Genomic DNA, 19189 nt, shown 5'->3' with positions numbered 1-19189 from the left:
TAATGTAACATTGCATTGGATAATCATAACGTTTATATAGTTTTACGTACAAGGCTGCTGTCAATTTTTAAAGAAATATTGGGATATATAAATATACAATCAACCTTTTATATGGGCCATATGACCTGTCAAAATCAATATTACTGACAATATATAATCAAAAAGGCTAAACTGAATACTCTGTAGCTTTTGACCTTTCGGCCTTCTCCAGGGCCATTTATTATACATACTAATATATTCATACAAAACAAAAGAAGTGAACAGAAATTTAAACAATGTAGAAATTCCAATTTTGGGACCCATAAAGTGATTTAAGACGTTTTTGGATTTTAGTGCTTACATAATTCAAAAATTACACTGCATATTATGTATTTTTTAATCTCTTCATGTTGTTATAATACAAAACAGTAACAATTTTGTTATTTTAATATCAACGATATAAAAAGTACCGAAAGTTAAGTTTAATTTGAATATTTTTCCTGGATATGACATAAGTTAAATATTTCAAAAGGGTTGGGAAATATACATATGTTTTTACAAGATGAATGGATCCAAAGTAAGTCCCAAAAATGACTGTTAAGACACTGAACTGTAAACTGATACGAAGAAATTTATATATTCAGTACTTAGACAAATACAATATCAAGGATCTGATTCTTCAGTGGTAAAGATCGCAGATTGGAATCGTCTCACAGGAACCCGTTCAGTTTGACCGAAGCATTGGCAAAAATATTGTAGAGAAAAGTAGAGATGCAGACAGTTATACAAGCGGCAAAAAATGTAAATATTCATGATTTTATATCTTCGTTACCCGAGGTATTTATTTTCTTTCTTTTTGTGTACATCAGCGCAGTTATAGTTGGCTGGCCTGGACGTTTGTGCAGTTGGAGCAGGCTGGTCTGAACATCTATGCAATTGGAGTAGGCTGGCCTGAACATTTATGCAGTTGTAGCAGGCTGACCTGAACATCTGTGCAGTTGGAGCAAGCTGGCCTGAACATTTATGCAGTTGGAGAAGGCTGGCCTGGACATCCATCTGTGCTGTCTGAGCAGGCTGGTGTTGATGCCTATCCAGTTGTAGCAGGCTTTGAATCTTTGCAGTGAGAATTGGCTGGCCTGGACAACTGTGCAGTTGAAGCAGGCATGCCTTGAATCTTTGCATGTAGAGCAGGTTAGCCTGGGCATCTTTGCAGTTGGATCAGGTCGACCTGTGCAGTTGGATAAGGCTTGCCTGTGTAGTTTGATCAGGCAGGTCTTGGCATCTGTGCAGTTGTATCATGCTGGCTTGAATATCTCTGCAGTTTGATCAAGCTAGCCTAGATATGTGTGCAGTTGGATCAGGCCCGTCTGGGCATCTCTGTAGTTGGATCAGGCCAGCCTGGACATCTGTGTTGTCATTATCACCCTGAACTTGATGTTGGGTATTATGTATTTTACTAGGACTCACACGATTGGAATTACTTAGTGTTCTTACAGTGAGTTGAGATTTTGTGTTACTGAAATAATTTATTTTGAACAAGTAACATGTTAAATGTAGAATTTTGCATTTTTTTGTTGTATTGTTTAGGGATATGACACCAGTGTTGGTGAGAAGGGAGCACAGCTCAGTGGAGGGCAGAAACAATGGGCGGTCATTGCTCGACCCTTGATCAGGAATCCAAAATTACTTCTCTAAGATGAGACCACATCTGCTCTGGATACTGAGAGTGAAAAGGTAAGGATAAGTGTCGATTTAGCCCCATTGTGCTCTCAAGAAAGAGTAAAGCATTTGGAAATATAGGTTGAAGCAGCATGCCTTCAGATTCATGCTGATTTTCATGAACATTTTGAAAATGTATTTAAAAGTAATATACTGTAAATGAAACGTAGGAAAGCAATTTACACATTTTATTTTATGCTTTTCAGTGGATTACTGATTTATCAGTGAAAATTATATTTGATTATTTCACAGTGAATCAAAATATAATTTCACACTTTTCAATGACGAAACTACTTTTTAAGTTTTTCGCTTCATTTTTGCTGACAATTCTGATATAGATAATAACTTGAATTTCAAAAGTAATAAGAATTCATTCAAATTTTTAATCACAAAATATCGTCTGTAAATTTTATTCCCCCCTTAGGGAGGCATAATATAATTGCACCGTCCATCCGTCTGTCTTTCTGTCTTGCCCACTTCATTTGTGTCAGGACTGTAACTTTGTCATACATTGAGGGATTTTTAAATAAATTGGCACAAATGTCCACCACATCAAGACCATCTGTCTCGTTTAAGAACCACGTCCATATCTCAAAGGCCAAGATCACACTATCATGTTTAAGTTTCACATAATTGTAATAAGAGTAAATAGGTACACACATCCGTGACCGGACTGTAACTTTGTCATGCATCAAATGATTTTAAAATAACTACGCATAAATGTCTTACCACATCAAGACACTGTGTGGCGTCCAAGAATTATGTCTCTACCTCAAAGGTCAAGGTCACACTAACATTTTGAAGTTTCACATTATCACAATTAGAATAAATAGGTACACACAATCGTGTCCGGGCTGTATCTTTGTCATGCATGAAGGGTTTTAGGATAACTTGGCATAAATGTCAATAACATCAAGACGATGTGTCGCATCTAATAATCACGTCCCTACCACAAAAGTAAAGGTCACACTACCATTTTTAAGTTAATGTTATCACGATTAGAGTTTATAGTTAAACACATTCGTGTCCGGGCTCTAACTTTGTCATGCATCGAAGGATTTTAAAATAACTAGTGATAAATGTCAACCAAATTAAGACGACATATCGCGACAAAGACCCATGTCCCTACATTCAAGGTCAAGGTCACACTTATTCTTTCAAGAAGAGTTTGAAGACACACATTCATGTCCGGACTGTTACTTTGTTATGCAAGGAAGGATTTTAAAATAACTTGGCACAAATGTCTTCCACATCAAGACAATGTGTCTCGGCTAAGGCTCATGTCTGTCTGTCCGTCCGTGTGTCCTAACTTACACAACAAGCATACAGACTGTAACTTTGTCATGTATTGAGTTATTTTGAAATAGTTTGGCACAAATCTCATTGCAACATTTTGTCGCATCCAGGAACCACATCCTTTCTTCAAAGGTCAAGGACATACTTTCTATTTTGAAGGTTTATTTTTAAGTATCCTATGAGCAATAACTGCCTAATGAAATATGAAAACTTGAAACGCAATGGCAGCCATCAGCCCGAATAATAAGTTAAACCAGCGTTGGTATGGCAGCCTTTCAACAATTCCTAGTTTTCCAATTTCCTAGCTGCTTTTCGAAAATTTACACATCTGTCAACACTTATTTATTGTCTGTAACAATCCTCAAATAAGTTTTCTTTCTGCTAAAAAGATATATGACTGACCAATGCAAATAATATGCCTCTGAACTAAATGCAATTATTTTCATCGCGTGAAATACACAACTGCCGCTTACATTTCACAAGGCCAGATCTAATATAAATTCGCAGTAAGTAACGGAAATAAGGTCGGATGGTGTATCATTTTCTTCTACAAGAAGAATTGTTTATTTGTGTGCCCCCACTATAGGGTTGGGGGCATTTAGATTTACCCTTGTCCTTCCGTCCGTCTGTCAGTTCTCTTTTTGTGTCACACGAAACTAAAAAAGTAATTGACCTAGAGTCATGAAACCTTAAAGGAATGTTGATCAGCGTGTGCAGTGATGCACCTGAGTATTTTCATGTGAATATATTAATATATTAAGTACTTTTAGAGTTATTGCCTTTTTCTTAGTAAAAATTTGCAATTTTCAACTAGTGTCGCACGTTACTCAAAAATTATTTGACCTAGAGTCATGAAACCTTACAGGAATGTTGATCAACATGTGTAGTTGTGCACCTGGCTATTTTTGTGTGAATATTTAATATTTTTAGAGTTATTGTCCTTGAATAAGCAAACAAATTTTCAATTTTCAACTTGTGTCGCACGTAACTAAAAAAGAATTTTACCTAGAGTCATGAATGTTGCTCAACATGTGTAGTTGTGCATCAGGGTATTTTCGTGTGGATTTTGATAGTATTTTTTGGGTTATTGACCTTGACTTATTAAAAATTTGCAATTTAAATGAAAAGTGTTAAAATGTATTCCAATTTTTTGTTTTTAATTTATGGTATCGAAGTGGAAAACTTCTTTTCACCAGAAACATTAATGACATAAAAGAGGTTAAGAAACTGTCCAAAGAGGGCAAGAACAGATTTCAACGGGTTTATTCACACTGTTCGTGACTGTTGATGATCATTTATCAGTAGATCATCATACAAACCAGTTCATTAAAGGAACATTATGTCTCAGAAATGCATATTATTTTAATTTTTAAAATGTCACACATGTGTTGAATAATGTTTTAATACATGTAATAATCAATTTAGAGCATGTAACATGTTTAACAACCGATGAAAGAAGCGCTTAACATGGATTCATGTGGTGTAAAGGTAACAAATGTTAACACAGTAGTATTTAAATACTTATTCAATATGAATATACCAATTTGCTAACAGGACAAAAGAAGAAAAGATAGTTCTCCTATATGACAAATTTTGGCAAATGAATATAGTTTTCTTATCTATTAAGAAATACCAAAAAGTTTTTGAGAAATAAATTTAGTAGTATTTCTGACACATAATGGGCCTTTAAGGTTCAAAATCCGTAATCATGATGTTATTGTCTTAATATTCACAGATTATACAAGAGACATAAGAGAAGGCCAGAGAGGGTAAAGCCAGTATCGTTATTGCCCATAGACAAAATATGCACCATACTCATTGCGTTGTCAAGGAGATGGGAACTCATAATGAACTTATGAAGCAACAAAGATTCAATTATAAACTGAATTATGGGCTTTCTACCATCCAGAACGTGGACAAAATATGCGCCATACTCATTGCGTTGTCAAGGAGATGGGAACTCATAGTGAACTTATGAAGCATCAAAGATTCAATTATAAACTGAATTTGGCTCAGCAGAGAAAAAAAGAGTTTTGTGCAGTAGAAACCAAGTTTTAATGACCGATATGTTAAATTAACAAGTGGAAGTGGAATTTACGATGGTCAGTATAACTAGGAGCTTGTTACGACACCAAGCAGAAAATTACACATGTACTTGTATTATTATTGAATACACAAGTGTTAAGCTACCAAATTTCCATAATTTTTTACAGACGTCTGTAGTAAAAACGTATTGAATGTTTTATGTAAATTTACAGAATACCTATGGTACAAATTTTGACGTAAGTTGATTTCTTTACAAGTTTTAAAAGATGTTAACTTAGTAGTAGTAGTAGTTGTTGTTGTTGTAGTAGTAGTAGTTTTATTCGGGAAAAGTGTACATGACATGGCAATGACATAATGATGCATAATGATACAATACATATAACAATAATTAAATTATTAAGGAGACAAGAAATATGACATGACATAAGTATAATTATGACAAATAGAGGTGTAACGATTCATCGATGCATCGATGCATTGTGATCTGTCCTGTCCTCGATGCATGCATCGGAAAAAATAATTAAATACCAATACATCGCGATGCAATACATATTTCACCTCCCGATGCATCGATATGGTGGACAAGTATCGCAATACTGGAATACACTAACAGTGTCTTCCAGGAAAATAATGACAAACGTAATTTTTGAAAGACAGAAGGATGAAAAATAACAAACGAGCACGACTGTTATCATATCGTTGTCATCTCGTTTCCGGTTTAGGGTAAACCATGTCCGCAGTAATATAACCAAGTTTGATTAATTCATATAAATGGGCTGATGTTCTTTTAACTTTATTTCTTCTTTTAATAATATATAAGAGATCTACACGAGTACACGTGTCCAAGAAAAAACATCTAATAAATATGAATTTGTAAATTAAGTCGCACTTGAAATCGGATTAAAATAGTGACGATAACAATATGCCCATCTGCTATTCGTCACTTATTTATACTTATATTTCCGCTGACATCATTTTCCCGTAGAAAATAAAAATGTCGACTGCTAAATATTTAGAAGAAGGGGAAACCATTGTAAATCCGCCATCCTCATTTAAAGCACGTGTATGGGAGCATTGTGGCTTCCTTGGAAGAACTAAAGACGGTACTGTATTAGAAGACCGATCCTGGAGTGTGTGTAAAATATGCAAAATGAAAATAAAGTACTCGGGAAATACAACCAACTTGAGCACGCATCTTTCGAGAAAACACAGTGTCATGATAGAAAGAGACAAAAAAACTGACGAAACTAAACATGTAAAGACACAGCCAACTCTTTTGTCTATGGTAAGTTCTTCAACACGCCGAACTTCTACAGAACTGAATGCTAAAGAGAAAGATGAAATAACAAGGGCTGTCTGTGAATTTATTGTGAAAGACCTTAGACCATTTAAAGTTGTTGAGAATACTGGTTTCAAACATTTGCTTGCAGTTCTTGAACCAAGATACAAATTGCCTTCACGCCAATTTTTTTCTGATAGACTTATTCCTGAAATGTATGAAAGTGTTAAAAAAAGGGTTGTGGCTGAACTAGGAATTGCACATGGAGTTGGTTTGACAAGTGATGGTTGGACATCTAGGAGCACAGAATCCTATGAAACTATTACTTGCCATTTTATTAGCCAGGATTGGATAATTGAGTCACGTATTCTTCAGACAAGGACATTGAGTGAAAGTCACACTGCTCAAAACTTGTGTGAAAATTTAAAAGATGCTATTGAAGAATGGGGGTTAGTCGATAATGTGCAAGGTATAGTGACAGACAATGCTGCCAACATGACATTAGCTGTGAGAATGACTGGCATACCAAATATTCGTTGCTTTGCCCATTCTCTGAATTTAGCGTCTCAGAAAGCTTTAACTGTACCATCGATTTCAAAACTTCTAGGGAAAGTTAGAAAAGTTGTAACTTTCTTTCATAAGAGCTCTACTGCTACAGCTATCCTTAAAGAAAAGCAAGTTCTTCTTACATTGCCATGTCATAAGCTAAAGATTGATGTTCAGACTAGATGGAACAGTTCATATGACATGATAGAGCGCTACTTAGAGCATCAAAGCGCAGTACAGGCAACTTTCCTATGTAAAGAAATAAGAAAGAAAGTAGCTGAATTCCCAGCTTTATCTGACAGTGATTTTGTCCTTGCTGAGGATTTCATAAAGGTAAGCATATATTATAATATAAATCTTAGACATTTTGTAAAATATAATATCTAAGATTTTACTGAATATCTAAATGTTTTTAATCAATTTATAAAGTTTCTTCAAAAGAAATTTCTAATTAAAAACATACAATGAATTGATAACCAGTTTTAATTTTATTAGGATACATTTTTATCAGATATTTCATTCTTTTGATTATTGATTTATGTATATTGATATACCTAATTTATTACTACCATTTAGATCATGGAACCTATGAAACTCGCAACAGTAACCATGTGTGAAGAGAGTGTTCCGACAGTGTCTGTTGTGCTTCCTTTACTTCACCAACTGAAGAGAAACTTTCAGCCAAATGATGATGACAGCAAGGCTGTGGTAGATCTCAAACAGGCCATTTTTAAAAATTTATCTCTGAGGTACATGTACATGTAATTTAAACCAATTTCTTTAAGAAGAATGATTTTAAGTCTTAATGTAAAACAGTGTTCAATGTAATTTCACAGTTAACATAATGATTGGTATTACAACATTATTCTTCACACAGTACTTTGTATATAATTTTTAGCTCATTATTATACAATTAGTTCCATTTAAAAGATGATATGAATCATAAGTGTTTAATTAAGATTTATTATTGTCAATAAATCAATATGTATAATTTATAAATCATTCTTTTTTAATACAGGTATACTCCAGATGTCCAAGATACAGACTTCCTTATAAAAGCAGCTGCATTAGATCCTAGATTCAAACTTTTACCATTCTTGGATGAGGCAGATAGACATAGAATATATGGTATCTTGGAGAAAGAAGCTTCATTAGAAAAAAGATGTGTATGTATCTAAAATTCTGTAATAAGAATATCTTTTGGATAATGAAAATTATAAATGAAAAAAATTTTCTACAAGATAAAATAATATACAGTCAAAGTAACAGTATGTTTTAAATGGAACACATAATTCAATGTTATACATGGAAATTTGAAATTCAAAGTTTACTGCTTGTATGAGACTAGCATTGATCAATAAAATATAATAATATATATTACATATTGAAGGTGGAAATAAAAGAGGAGCCAGATGAACCCAGTAACTCTCCACAATTGCCAATTGCACCAGAGAGTTTAACAGACCAAACTTCTACAGATCAAGCTTCCACATCATCCACCCAAACGAAAGCTGAGCCAGATACTAAACCTTCTTCTCCAAAGAAAAAGAAGCAGTCTTTAGCTGATTTATTTGATGATGAACTTTATGTTGTCAGTGAAACTGCACCAAGGTCAAGTTTGGAACGTGCTTCAGATGAGGTGACAGTGTATAGGAAAAAAGCTTCTATAAGACTTAATAACAGTCCCTTACAGTGGTGGAAAGAAAATGAAGTTTCCTTACCATTACTTGCTTCTCTGGCAAAAAAATATTTGGCAGTGCCAGGGAATACTGTCCCATCTGAAAGAGTTTTCTCAACTGCTGGGGATATTGTTAGTGGGCAGAGAGCTTGTTTAAAGTCAAAACATGTGGATCGCCTTCTTTTTTTGAAGAAAAATCTTCAGTAGTGTGTTTAAAGAGTGAAACTGTTAAACTGTTATGGTCACAGTTACTTCTTAACCTAATTGTTTAAAACTTGTTATTATATTGTGTTTTCTTTTCACAGGACAAATCTTAAATTCTTAAGTGGTGTATCATCTATATGACTGAAATTTATATTTGATAAGCTGAATTAAATATTTACAAAAGAGACAATAGAGAACTTAAAGTGTTGAAATTAAAAATAATTTGAGTTCTAAAGTAATCATGTAGAAGGACCAAGTTATAAACTTAAAATAACAAGTTAAAGAGTTTATTGTTTTGTTTCATGCAATAGTTTTTATACTATTTTTGTAATTATGCTGTAAACAAATGACAAAGTTTTTATAGATAAAGTCTGAAAGTCTGTATCGTGATACGTATCGTATCGCAACATAAGAATCGCAATATGCATCGCATTTCTTCAAAGTCTGCAATACATATCGTGAATCGCATCGTTTGGAAAAACAAGTATCGTGATATGTATCGTGACGGAAAAAATGGCAATGCACAGCCCTAATGACAAAATATAAATATATGAGCCATGTAGTGCCCACCAATACCAGGGATAACACAAAAAAAGAGGAAAGGATTCCTCTTATTTCCATTGTGGTCACTGACATTGGAGGCATGACACAGAAAGTCCTGTTAATTTGTATGAAATTGAAATAAATTTTTGAATTAGTCAATAAGGCATTAATTGTAATAATTTAGTTGAGATCACAATATATCACAGTCCAAGTTTGTATCACAATAAAATCAGTCCAAGTTTGTATCACATCCATGAATTATGAAATATGGCAATTGTCAGTCAAACTGTAAACATTCAATAAAAATATTATAAAACGTTAAATGTGCAAGCTAAAAAATGGTTAATTACTTAAGGACAATCACAACATATGTGTGTTGTGCTTAAACTTAAGAATATGTAAAATCTGAGACTCTATTAAGACTATGAAAAGATTCAAATACTATTGAAAAATAAACTAAAATTAACTGGCCATCAAATAAGCTTTGATGGCATGCTTGAAGGTGTGGAAAGATTGAATATTTCTAAGATTTTAAGGAAGGCCGTTCCATAGTGCAATACCATCAAAAGCAAAAGATGTTCTACCAAAGTTTTCTACCTTTGGTAAAGAAAATCGTCCTGTGTCACTAAAAGAATAGCTTACACAGGAATCTGATGATGAAAGTGCAGACACTCTTGACCTGGTACAGCGGTCATGAACCTGATTAAGGGGTACTTAAGGTATTTGGGGGCTGTGTCAGACTTTATTTTATGGACATGGCAGAGAGTTACCTGATCAACTCTTTTGGAGACCGGTAACCAGTTAACAACCTTAAATTGCTGTGGTTCAACATGTGACCTGCTGTCCTTATTCAAAATAAAACGAACCAATTTATTCTGGGTTGTTTGGAGCGTTTTCTTCCAATACTGAGTCAAACTTGGGTACCAAAAAGAACAAACATAATAAAAATGGCAAAGACATGACCAAGAGTTTCCTAGTGTGGAGATCCAAGAATTGACTTTTTCTATACAAGTATTTCAGACGGGCATTTCATTTCGTAACCACTGACCGTGCAATGTCTTCACAGGAAATGTTCTGGTCCAAAGTTGCACCGAGATATTTAACTGAGCTGGTAGCCTGGATATTTGTACCAATACATGAAATATTTAAGTTGCCTTTTGACCTTAACCTTGGTTTTGAACCAAACAGAATAGATTCTGTTTTGCGAAAATGAAGTGAAAGCTTGTTATCGACAAGCCATTCACTTACATACACCATCTCAAGTGATAAAAGAGATTCAATGTCGGAAGTACTTTTACCACACACAAGAATCCCAGAGTCGTCGGCATACAATAATAGGTTGTTTCTGACGACAGCCGACAAATCATTAACATAAATTAGAAATAAAAGGGGACCCAATTATGATCCTTGGGGAACCCCACAAGTGACGGGAGCCTGGCTGGAATAAACACCAGATACCTGAACAAATTGCTGTCTTTCTGAAAGATAAGATTGAAACAATTGGACAGCATCAGAACAGTGGCCAATTGCGTTCAGTTTCAGTTAATAAAATACTATGATTGACCGTGTCGAACGCTTTCTGCAAATCAAGGAGAACCATTCCCACCATGTTCCCACCTTTATCCATTTGAAATTTTACAAAATCAGATAAATGGATAAGACACTGTTTTGTTTGTTTGTTTGTTTCATTTTACGCCTTTTTCAACAGTATTTCAGTCATATAGGCGGGTAGTTTCCTAACCATCGTTCCTGGAGAGTTACACCAGTACTAGACTACCTTCCTCTGCGCTAAACTACCAAAGCATCTCCCGGGGATCGAACCCACGCCAGAGAGGTAACTGGATAAGAAGTCATCGACTCTAACCCCTCGACCACGGATAAGACACGTGTCTGTAGAAAAACCGCGTCTAAAACCGGACTGAAAACTGTATAAAATCTTGTTCTTACTCAAATAACCTTCAATTTGATCATAGATGGCCCTTTCAAACATTTTTAAAAAAAAACACTAAAAATAGACACTGGCCGATAATTACCGACTTCAGTTAAAAGGCCCATTATGCCTCAAATATGCTGTTACTTTTATTTGTTAAACACTTTTTTTTTGGTAAGATGTGCATGTTTCAAAAAATACTTATTCGCCATATAGATGAACTTTTTGCTGGTTCGGCAATTGGTATAATTATGGTGAATTTGAATTTTGTATGGAAGTCGAAATACTTCTGACAATTAACATTTAGTGCTACTTCATCAAGTAATAAGCTTTTAGAATGCTCTGATCCCATTATTTAATCTTAGAAAAAAATAACAATGCGTGACTTTCAAAGAAGTAAAAATGTATTCGTTTTCTGAGGCATGATGTGCCTTTGACTGGACCAAGATTCAACATTTCTACACACACAAAAATTCAATAAACATGTCTATTTTCATGAACAATAATGGCAGACAGAATCGTCTTTCATCTTTTATATTTTAGTTAGAAACAAAACTAAAGAATATTAGGGCTATCCTACTCGGCCTAGTGTTTGTTTAAAGGTTGGACAAAGTAATAATTATGATATATTTTACCTCTGTCAATAAAAAGATAACGTGAAGTGTTAATTTTTAGCACATAATCTACATACATGTCCCTGAAGATATATCGAAAAATAGAGTTTATTTATTCTCACGGTTCTTTATCTTTTTAACATCTTAATTCTGTTGTGTGAGAAAGCTGTCCAGCTAATGTTAGGGATATAGAAGGTTCTACTCAGGTGCCCGATTGTGCCTGAAATAATGCACAAAAGGAGAACCTGAGTAGAACCTTCTATATCCCTAACATTAGCTGGACAGCTTTCTCACACAACAGAATTAAGATGTTAAAAAGATAAAGAACCGTGAGAATAAATAAACTCTATTTTTCGATATATCTTCAGTAAAGCTGGAAAGTCACCATATGACCTATACTGTATTGATGTGATGTAAAACCTAACTAAATAAAAGTTGACAAATGCCATTCAGAAAAATTGCCATGACCAAAGAATTACGAAATGTAAAGTAAGATTTTAGCTATTTTGTTATATTAGACTGTTTACAGATTGTATACTTCAGCTTATTGATAGCCCAATGTTAAGTTGCCAAAAGATAGTGTCATATTGCATTGATGTCACTTTTTTATGATGTCATTTTTAACAAGATATGTTTGTTTCATATTTAAACATTTTGTGTGTCGCCTTGAAAAGCTTGTCCGGACCATAAGTCAGTCATTATAAGTCGAATTGACTTAAAACTTGATATGCATGCTTCTTATGATGACCTTAAATACGGTGCACAAGAACCGGTACCCTGCATTGTTTTTGAGTTATTGCCCTTTGTTAATTTTCTTACTTAATTTTTGTCCGGGCAATTTCTCCTAAAGTGTAAAAGCTATGGACATGAAACTTCATAGGATGGTAGATCTTATTAAGAAGAAGTGCAGTGCACAAAAACCGGTAGTCTGCATTTTTTATGCTCCCCGAAAAATTTCGGGGGAGCATATAGTCGGCACCTTGTCCGTCTGTCCGTCCGTCCGTCTGTCCGTCCGTTTTCTTGTCCGGAGCATAACTTGAAAACCCTTGGAGATAATTTGTTTAAACTTCATACAGTGGTAGAGGGCATTGAGGGGGAGTGCAGTGTTAAAGAACCATAACTCTATTCTGTCCGGTTTTTGAATTATCTCCCCTTATAGAAAAATCTTGTCCGGGGCATAACTCTAAAACTATAAGAGATATCAACATGAAACTTTGTAGGTGAATAGGTCTAAATGGGTAGATGTGCGGTGCATAAAAACAATAACTCTTTTTGTCCTAATTTTGGAGTTATTGCTTTGTTAATTTCAACACTTTGAACTTTGTCCGGAACATAACTCTTAAACTATAAGAGATATCAAGATGAAACATTGTAGGTAGATAGATCCCATTGAGTAGATGTGCAGTGCAAAAGAACCATAACTCTGTTAAGCCTCATTTTTTAATTATCTCCCCTTATTGAAAAATCTTGTCCGGGGCATAACTCTAAGTATAAGAGATATCAACATGAAACTTTGTAGGTGAATAGATCTCAATGGGTAGATGTGCAGTGCATAATTTTGGAGTTATTGCCCTTTGTTAATTTTAACACTGAACTTTGTCCGGAACATAACTCTAAAATTATGAAACTTTGTAGGTGAATAGATCTCAATGGGTAGATGTGCAGTGCATAATTTTGGAGTTATTGCCCTTTGTTAATTTTAACAATGAACTTTGTCCGGAACATAACTCTAAAATTATAAGGGATATCAAGATGAGTCATTGTAGGTAGATAGATCTCATCAAGTAGAAGTGCAATGCAAAAAACAATAACTCTGTTAAGCCTCATTTTTGAATTATCTCCCCTTTTAGAAAAATCTTGTACTGGACATAGCTGTAAACCTTAAGAGATATCAACATGAAACTTTGTAGGTAGATATATCTCAATGGGTAGATGTGCAGTGCACGAGAATCATATCTCTGCCTTGCCTAATTCTGGAGTTATTGCCATTTGTTTATTTTTACTTTTTGAAGTTGCCTGGAACAAAACTCGGAAACCATAAGGAATTATGTACAAGAAACTTTGTAAGTTGATAGATAACAGTGATTAGAAGTACAGTGGAAAGACCAGTAACTCTGCCTTTCCTGATTTTGGAATTATTGCACTTTGAACTTTTTCCAGGAAAATAACTCTGAAACTACAAGAGGTGTACTTTCCTGTGTCCAAAACCTATTCGGGGAGCATCACCCAGCTCAAACCGGGCTCTTGTTTTTTTTTTTTTTTTTTTTTTTTTTTAGTAATTGTCCTTTGTTAATTTTCATACTTAATTTTTGTCCGGGCAATTTCTCCTAAAGTTTAAAGCTTCGGACATGAAACTTCATAGGATGTTAGATCTCATTAAGAAAAAGTGCAGTGTGCAAGAACCGGTACTCTGCACTTCTTGTTTTTGAGTTATTACCATTTATTAATGTTCATACTTTATTTTTGTCCAAGCCATTTTTCCTAAATTATTAAAGCTATAGTCTTAAAACTTCATAGGATGATGGATGTTATTGATAAGAAGTGCAGTGCACAGAAACAGCTGCTCTGCACTTCTTATTTTTTGAGTTATTGCCCTTTTTTCCTGGCCATTTCTCCTTAACTGTTTTGTTCACAAGGCGAAACATCCGACCCGCGGGGTCATGGTTTTATGTTATGTCTATATTTTTTTATTTTTGTTCATATATAAATTTGTATTATTATACCCCCGCACAACGAAGTTTTAAGGGGTATACTGGAATCAGCTTGTTTCTTTGAAAAACAGTCTTCATATTTGGTATTTAGATTGGTGATGAAAAGTAGATGATCCCTATTGATTTTGAGGTCACTTGGTCAAAGATCAAGGTCACAGGGGCCTTGGCTTCAGAAAACTTGTACGCCCTATAACTTAAGATACATTTGACCGACATTTCTGATATTCAGTATTTAGATTGGTCATGGTTAGTAGATGATTCCTATTGACTTTTAGGTCACCGGGTCAAAGGTCAAGAACACAGGGGCCTTGACTTCATAAAAATTGTCCACCCAATAACTTAAGATTCCTTTGACCCTTAGTCTTGATATTTGGTGTTTAGATTGGCCATGGTAAGTACATGATCCTAATTGATTTTGAGGTCACGGGTTCAAAGGTCAATGTCACATAGCCTTGACTTCAAGAAGCTTGTCAGGCTTATAACTTATGATTCCTTTGATCCACAGTCTTGATATTTGGTATTTAGATTAGTCATGGTTAGTAGATGATCCCTTTTGATTTTGAGGTCATCAGGTTAAGGGTCAAGGTCACAGGAACCTTGACTTCAAAAGGCTTGTCCAGCCAATAACTTAAGAGTAATTTGACCCACAGTCTTCATATTAAATATTTAGATTAGTCATGATTAGTAGATGATCCAAATTGATTTTCAGGTCACTGGATCAAAGGTCACATGAGCTTTGACTTCATAAAGCTTGTCCGCCCAATTACTTAAGATTCCTTCGACCCACAGTCTTCATATTTGGCATGTAGGTTAGCCATAATTAATAGATGACCCTTTCAGATTTTGAGGTCACTGGGCGAAAGGTAAAGGTCATAGGGGCATTGACCAAGAAAAACTTGTCCGCCTAATAACTTAACATTCCTTTGACAACAAGTTTTAATAATGTGTTAAGTACTGCCTGAAATAAACGGAAATGCCACAATATCGGTTACCAAGGCAATACTTTATTATGCTTAGAAACTTAGATGAACAAGGGCGAATCACATGGGCAATGGTAAATGTATTCCTTTCAGTTAGGCATTGGTTACGCATGGACAGCGAACGGAGTCGGAAATGTTCATACATTCGTGCAAGTATTTAGGATACCGAGTCTCAGACTGCTTTAGACAAGAGATAATGTCTGACATTAATTCATCGCCAAAAGCGATCAGTTACAGAAATTATAAAAAAAACTATTTCTGACGAATGTTATTTGTCACTGAGTATGCCATATGCATATAAATGCGCTTTAGCAAATTTAGATGCATTGGCCAAGACTTGAAAATTGAAACAGGAAAATTTGCAAAATTTATCTATGAAGCAAATAATTTAAGAAAAACTTCAAATAACTGAACAAATTTAAACATGTATATCGTAATGTTTTTAATTTATTTTTATGCGCTACTCCATTTGTTGAAACGATCGTTTCTCTACGAACCATACCTTTATGTTTAATTTATATATCTATCATAATAGTTACCTCTTCAACACTGATATTAATCATATTGGCATTTGTCCATTACATGTTTAATTAATATTTCTTTTATTTGAACTTAAAAATTCAATATTACCATTATACTAATTACTTGTAAATAGACTCATATGTCTATTATATATATATTTATATCTCACTCTTTGATAAATTGAAAATCTGATTGTATTTTGGGCTGAAGGTTTTATATTACGAATAAACACATTGTCATTGTCTTATTTGGCATAGAGATTAGTCTTGATAAGTAGGTGACCCCTATTGATTTTTAGAGTTCACTGGCTCAAACGTCAAGGTCACAGGGACTTTGATTTCAAAAAGTTTGTCCGCCCAATCATTTAAGAATCTTTGACCCTGAGTCTTCGTATTTGTCATTGATATCCAGCTAGCTTAAAGAACATCGATGGTTCTACTCAGGTCCTGTTCACGCCTTATAGAATGCACCTGAACTGCACCCGAGGCCTTCCTCCACCAGTAAATTTGAAAGTCGCAATAAGATCTATAGTGTGTTGGTGCGAGTAAAAAACAAAAAATCATATTGAAGATTATTAAGTTCATATTGCATATTAAATATACATGCACAGTCTTTGCTGTCTCAGGGGTAAGATTTTTTTTCTTTAGAAATAAGGAAAAGTTGTAAACACCTCAATTGTCACGTGTTTGACAATATAACCTTTTGACTCGTTTTAATATAGGCAATTGATTATGTTTCTACTAACGCTAATTTAACTTTTTTCCATAAGAAATCCAATATCTGTTTAGCACCCTTACTCATCCTACCGCATATATAAGACGCTGGAAAGGTACAGCCTGTCTACTCGTATAATCGCAGTCATCGCAGTAAGATAAGGTCGTAGATTGCCAGTAAAAATGAACGGTATTTTGCAATTGAAAAAAGTTTGGCGAAGGATGGTACACCAGGAAATCAAAAAAGAAACAAAGAATTCAGTTGATGTTGAAGATGTTTACGATTCTGACAATAGTGGTATTGACACAATTTTTGAGGATATATATGAACCCGACGATGATCATGAATCTGATGTTGACTTTGAAGCATCCTGTCAGTCAAAGCGATTAGCGTTCGTGTCTCGATCAGAAGACAAAAACCGACTTAAAAAATGGATAGACTTAACTGATAAAAGAAACTTCCAAAATAAAGGCAGGCGTTCTTCAATTCATCATATTCCGATGATAGAAAAATTAAGGCAATGGCGTTCATTAGTCTTGGACAATGGTAATGGAGTTGTATCTTCTAAACCTCGAGAGAGAGCACATAGTTATCAAACCGAGAAAGATTGCGAGCTTGAGACAAATAGTGAGGTAACAACCCATCACAAGAGTCCGGAAACAATATGTGTTTGTAAAAACAGTGATCATGATTTTACTGATCATGTTACAATACACGAGCGAAACAACAAAGTACGTTATCCAAGATGGATACGTTCAAAGCCTAGTAGGATTATTGACCAAAGTGAAGAATTCGAGGCGGTTTCTAGAGTCCGACATGTTTCATTAGCTGATGATCCTGAGTTAGATATACGTCTTAAACGATGGAAAGAACTTACAGACATCTTCACAGGTCCTGTGGCTTCATCATAACAGACTGATGCTAGAAATTATGCTATTGGTGTATGTAACGCGGCAATGACTTTATATCCAAAATGCATGTTTACATGTGATGTATAAATATACTTTGTACTATACATAAATACATTCACAAGTGAATTATATGTTAATTCAGGCAATGTAAAATTAACATATACATAATTAAAGATAAAGCATAAAGAGAAACCTAAAATCAAATTTGTTCAAAATGTTTATATTATTTTTACATTACAATTATTGAAACAATGTACATATCAGATTTTTGTCGTCTTAAATAAAGATATTTCAAATGAAGATTGTTTGTTACTTTAAAAAATGTGTTATGAATATGTCACTGTTCACTCTTTAGGGGCGAATATGTGTAAGCGGCCGGTAAAAACCGAGGAACGGTACTCTGTGAGTTCCGGGTTCAAGTCCTAGTCAGACTGCACTGTCTTCTCACCCTGTGTCAAATTTAAATTTACTAGGCATAAACTTACATGTATAACATAGTGTAACTAGACAAGGACACAACTGATCAAATTAATCAAATTAACAAATTAACAGTCATCTTGTGGAGCATGAATAGCCAGGACACCCCTCTCATCAGATCATAAGCTGCTCGCCTTTCAGTCAATGCATTTTTATTTTTATTTTCACTAAAATAACTTCAGTGAGGTGTAGAAACCTAAAATCATAAAATTTGAAAATAGTTCATCAATCAACTAGTGCTCTTAAAATGGAAAACTTTGCCATAGGTTATGTGTAAATATACTCGGCCGATTTTTAAGCGGTTTCAGGCCGATTTACTTCGGGATCAATTTGCACAATAAAATTGTTTAGCCCTGGGAAGTGGAGTGAGTAAGTAAATGGTCTGAAATTCTGCAGACAAGTTATTGGATAGTTATACAAAAATCTTGAATACCTCCGGTACATTCATGTAAAAAAAAACCTCAGTGCAGTCCCTTTTAAACGATAAATGATTTTGATTGGACAGATCAGTTTATGATATTCAGCGAGAATAAGGTTAAGGTAATCGTCACGTAAGTACAAGAACAGGTTAAGTCCTTCAAAGTATGATAGGAGTATCTGTTATTGCACTAAAGTGACGTTATTATGCTCATCATAAAAGTTAAGTTACAGATTATTACAGATAGTTAATCATTTAGATTGATTTAATAAAATCAAGTAAGTTTCATAGAATTTGCTAAGAACTTACTGTCCATTGATTGGAGAAATTATCAAGTAATCCTTGATTGGTTTCTGCCATTTTTTAAAAAAAAAATATTTCGACTGTGTTAAAAGAAGCATATTTAGAAATGCTTACTTTGTTTTGTTAAAACTATATCTAGTTTGAAATAAATGAATCGCTTTTGTGTTATGTACATAATCTTTCTTCCCTTGGGATGACGCAATGCATATATCTACCCCAGCTTCAAACTTGCCCGTTTGGAAGAAAGAATGCTGCCGTCGTAGACAGAAATGTACTGAAGTGGCTAACTTTGTGACAACCGTTTATTGTTTACTCTATT

The 19189-nt window shown here is 34.4% G+C and overlaps 1 protein-coding gene and 1 pseudogene across 1 annotated transcript; both read left to right on the top strand.

Moving 5' to 3' along the window:
• Nucleotides 1-569: 569 nt before the first annotated feature.
• LOC132739655 (multidrug resistance protein 2-like) lies at nt 570-4972 on the top strand (annotated as a pseudogene).
• A 517-nt stretch (nt 4973-5489) lies between these two features.
• Nucleotides 5490-9069, top strand: LOC132739656 (E3 SUMO-protein ligase ZBED1-like). The gene is made up of 4 exons (XM_060727406.1): nt 5490-7198; nt 7442-7614; nt 7884-8031; nt 8256-9069. Exons 1-4 carry the CDS (start codon nt 6035-6037, stop codon nt 8748-8750), a joined length of 1980 nt encoding a protein of 659 aa, XP_060583389.1. The 5' UTR covers nt 5490-6034; the 3' UTR covers nt 8751-9069.
• The last annotated feature ends 10120 nt before the right edge of the window (nt 9070-19189 follow it).

This window comes from Ruditapes philippinarum, unplaced genomic scaffold (assembly GCF_026571515.1).
Source record: "Ruditapes philippinarum isolate M1 unplaced genomic scaffold, ASM2657151v2 ctg5015_1_1_1_1, whole genome shotgun sequence".
Taxonomy (NCBI): domain Eukaryota; kingdom Metazoa; phylum Mollusca; class Bivalvia; order Venerida; family Veneridae; genus Ruditapes; species Ruditapes philippinarum.
The sequence above is the reverse complement of the archived record's forward strand: the minus strand, read 5'-3'. Positions and strand labels throughout refer to the sequence as shown.

Bases quoted from the DNA above. Each gene is read 5' to 3' on its own strand.
- LOC132739656 (XM_060727406.1), top strand. From the start codon at position 6,035: ATGTCGACTGCTAAATATTTAGAAGAAGGGGAAACCATTGTAAATCCG. The intron at 7,199-7,441 runs GTAAGCATATAT...ACTACCATTTAG, and splicing joins TTGCTGAGGATTTCATAAAG to ATCATGGAACCTATGAAACT. The intron at 8,032-8,255 runs GTATGTATCTAA...TACATATTGAAG, and splicing joins CTTCATTAGAAAAAAGATGT to GTGGAAATAAAAGAGGAGCC.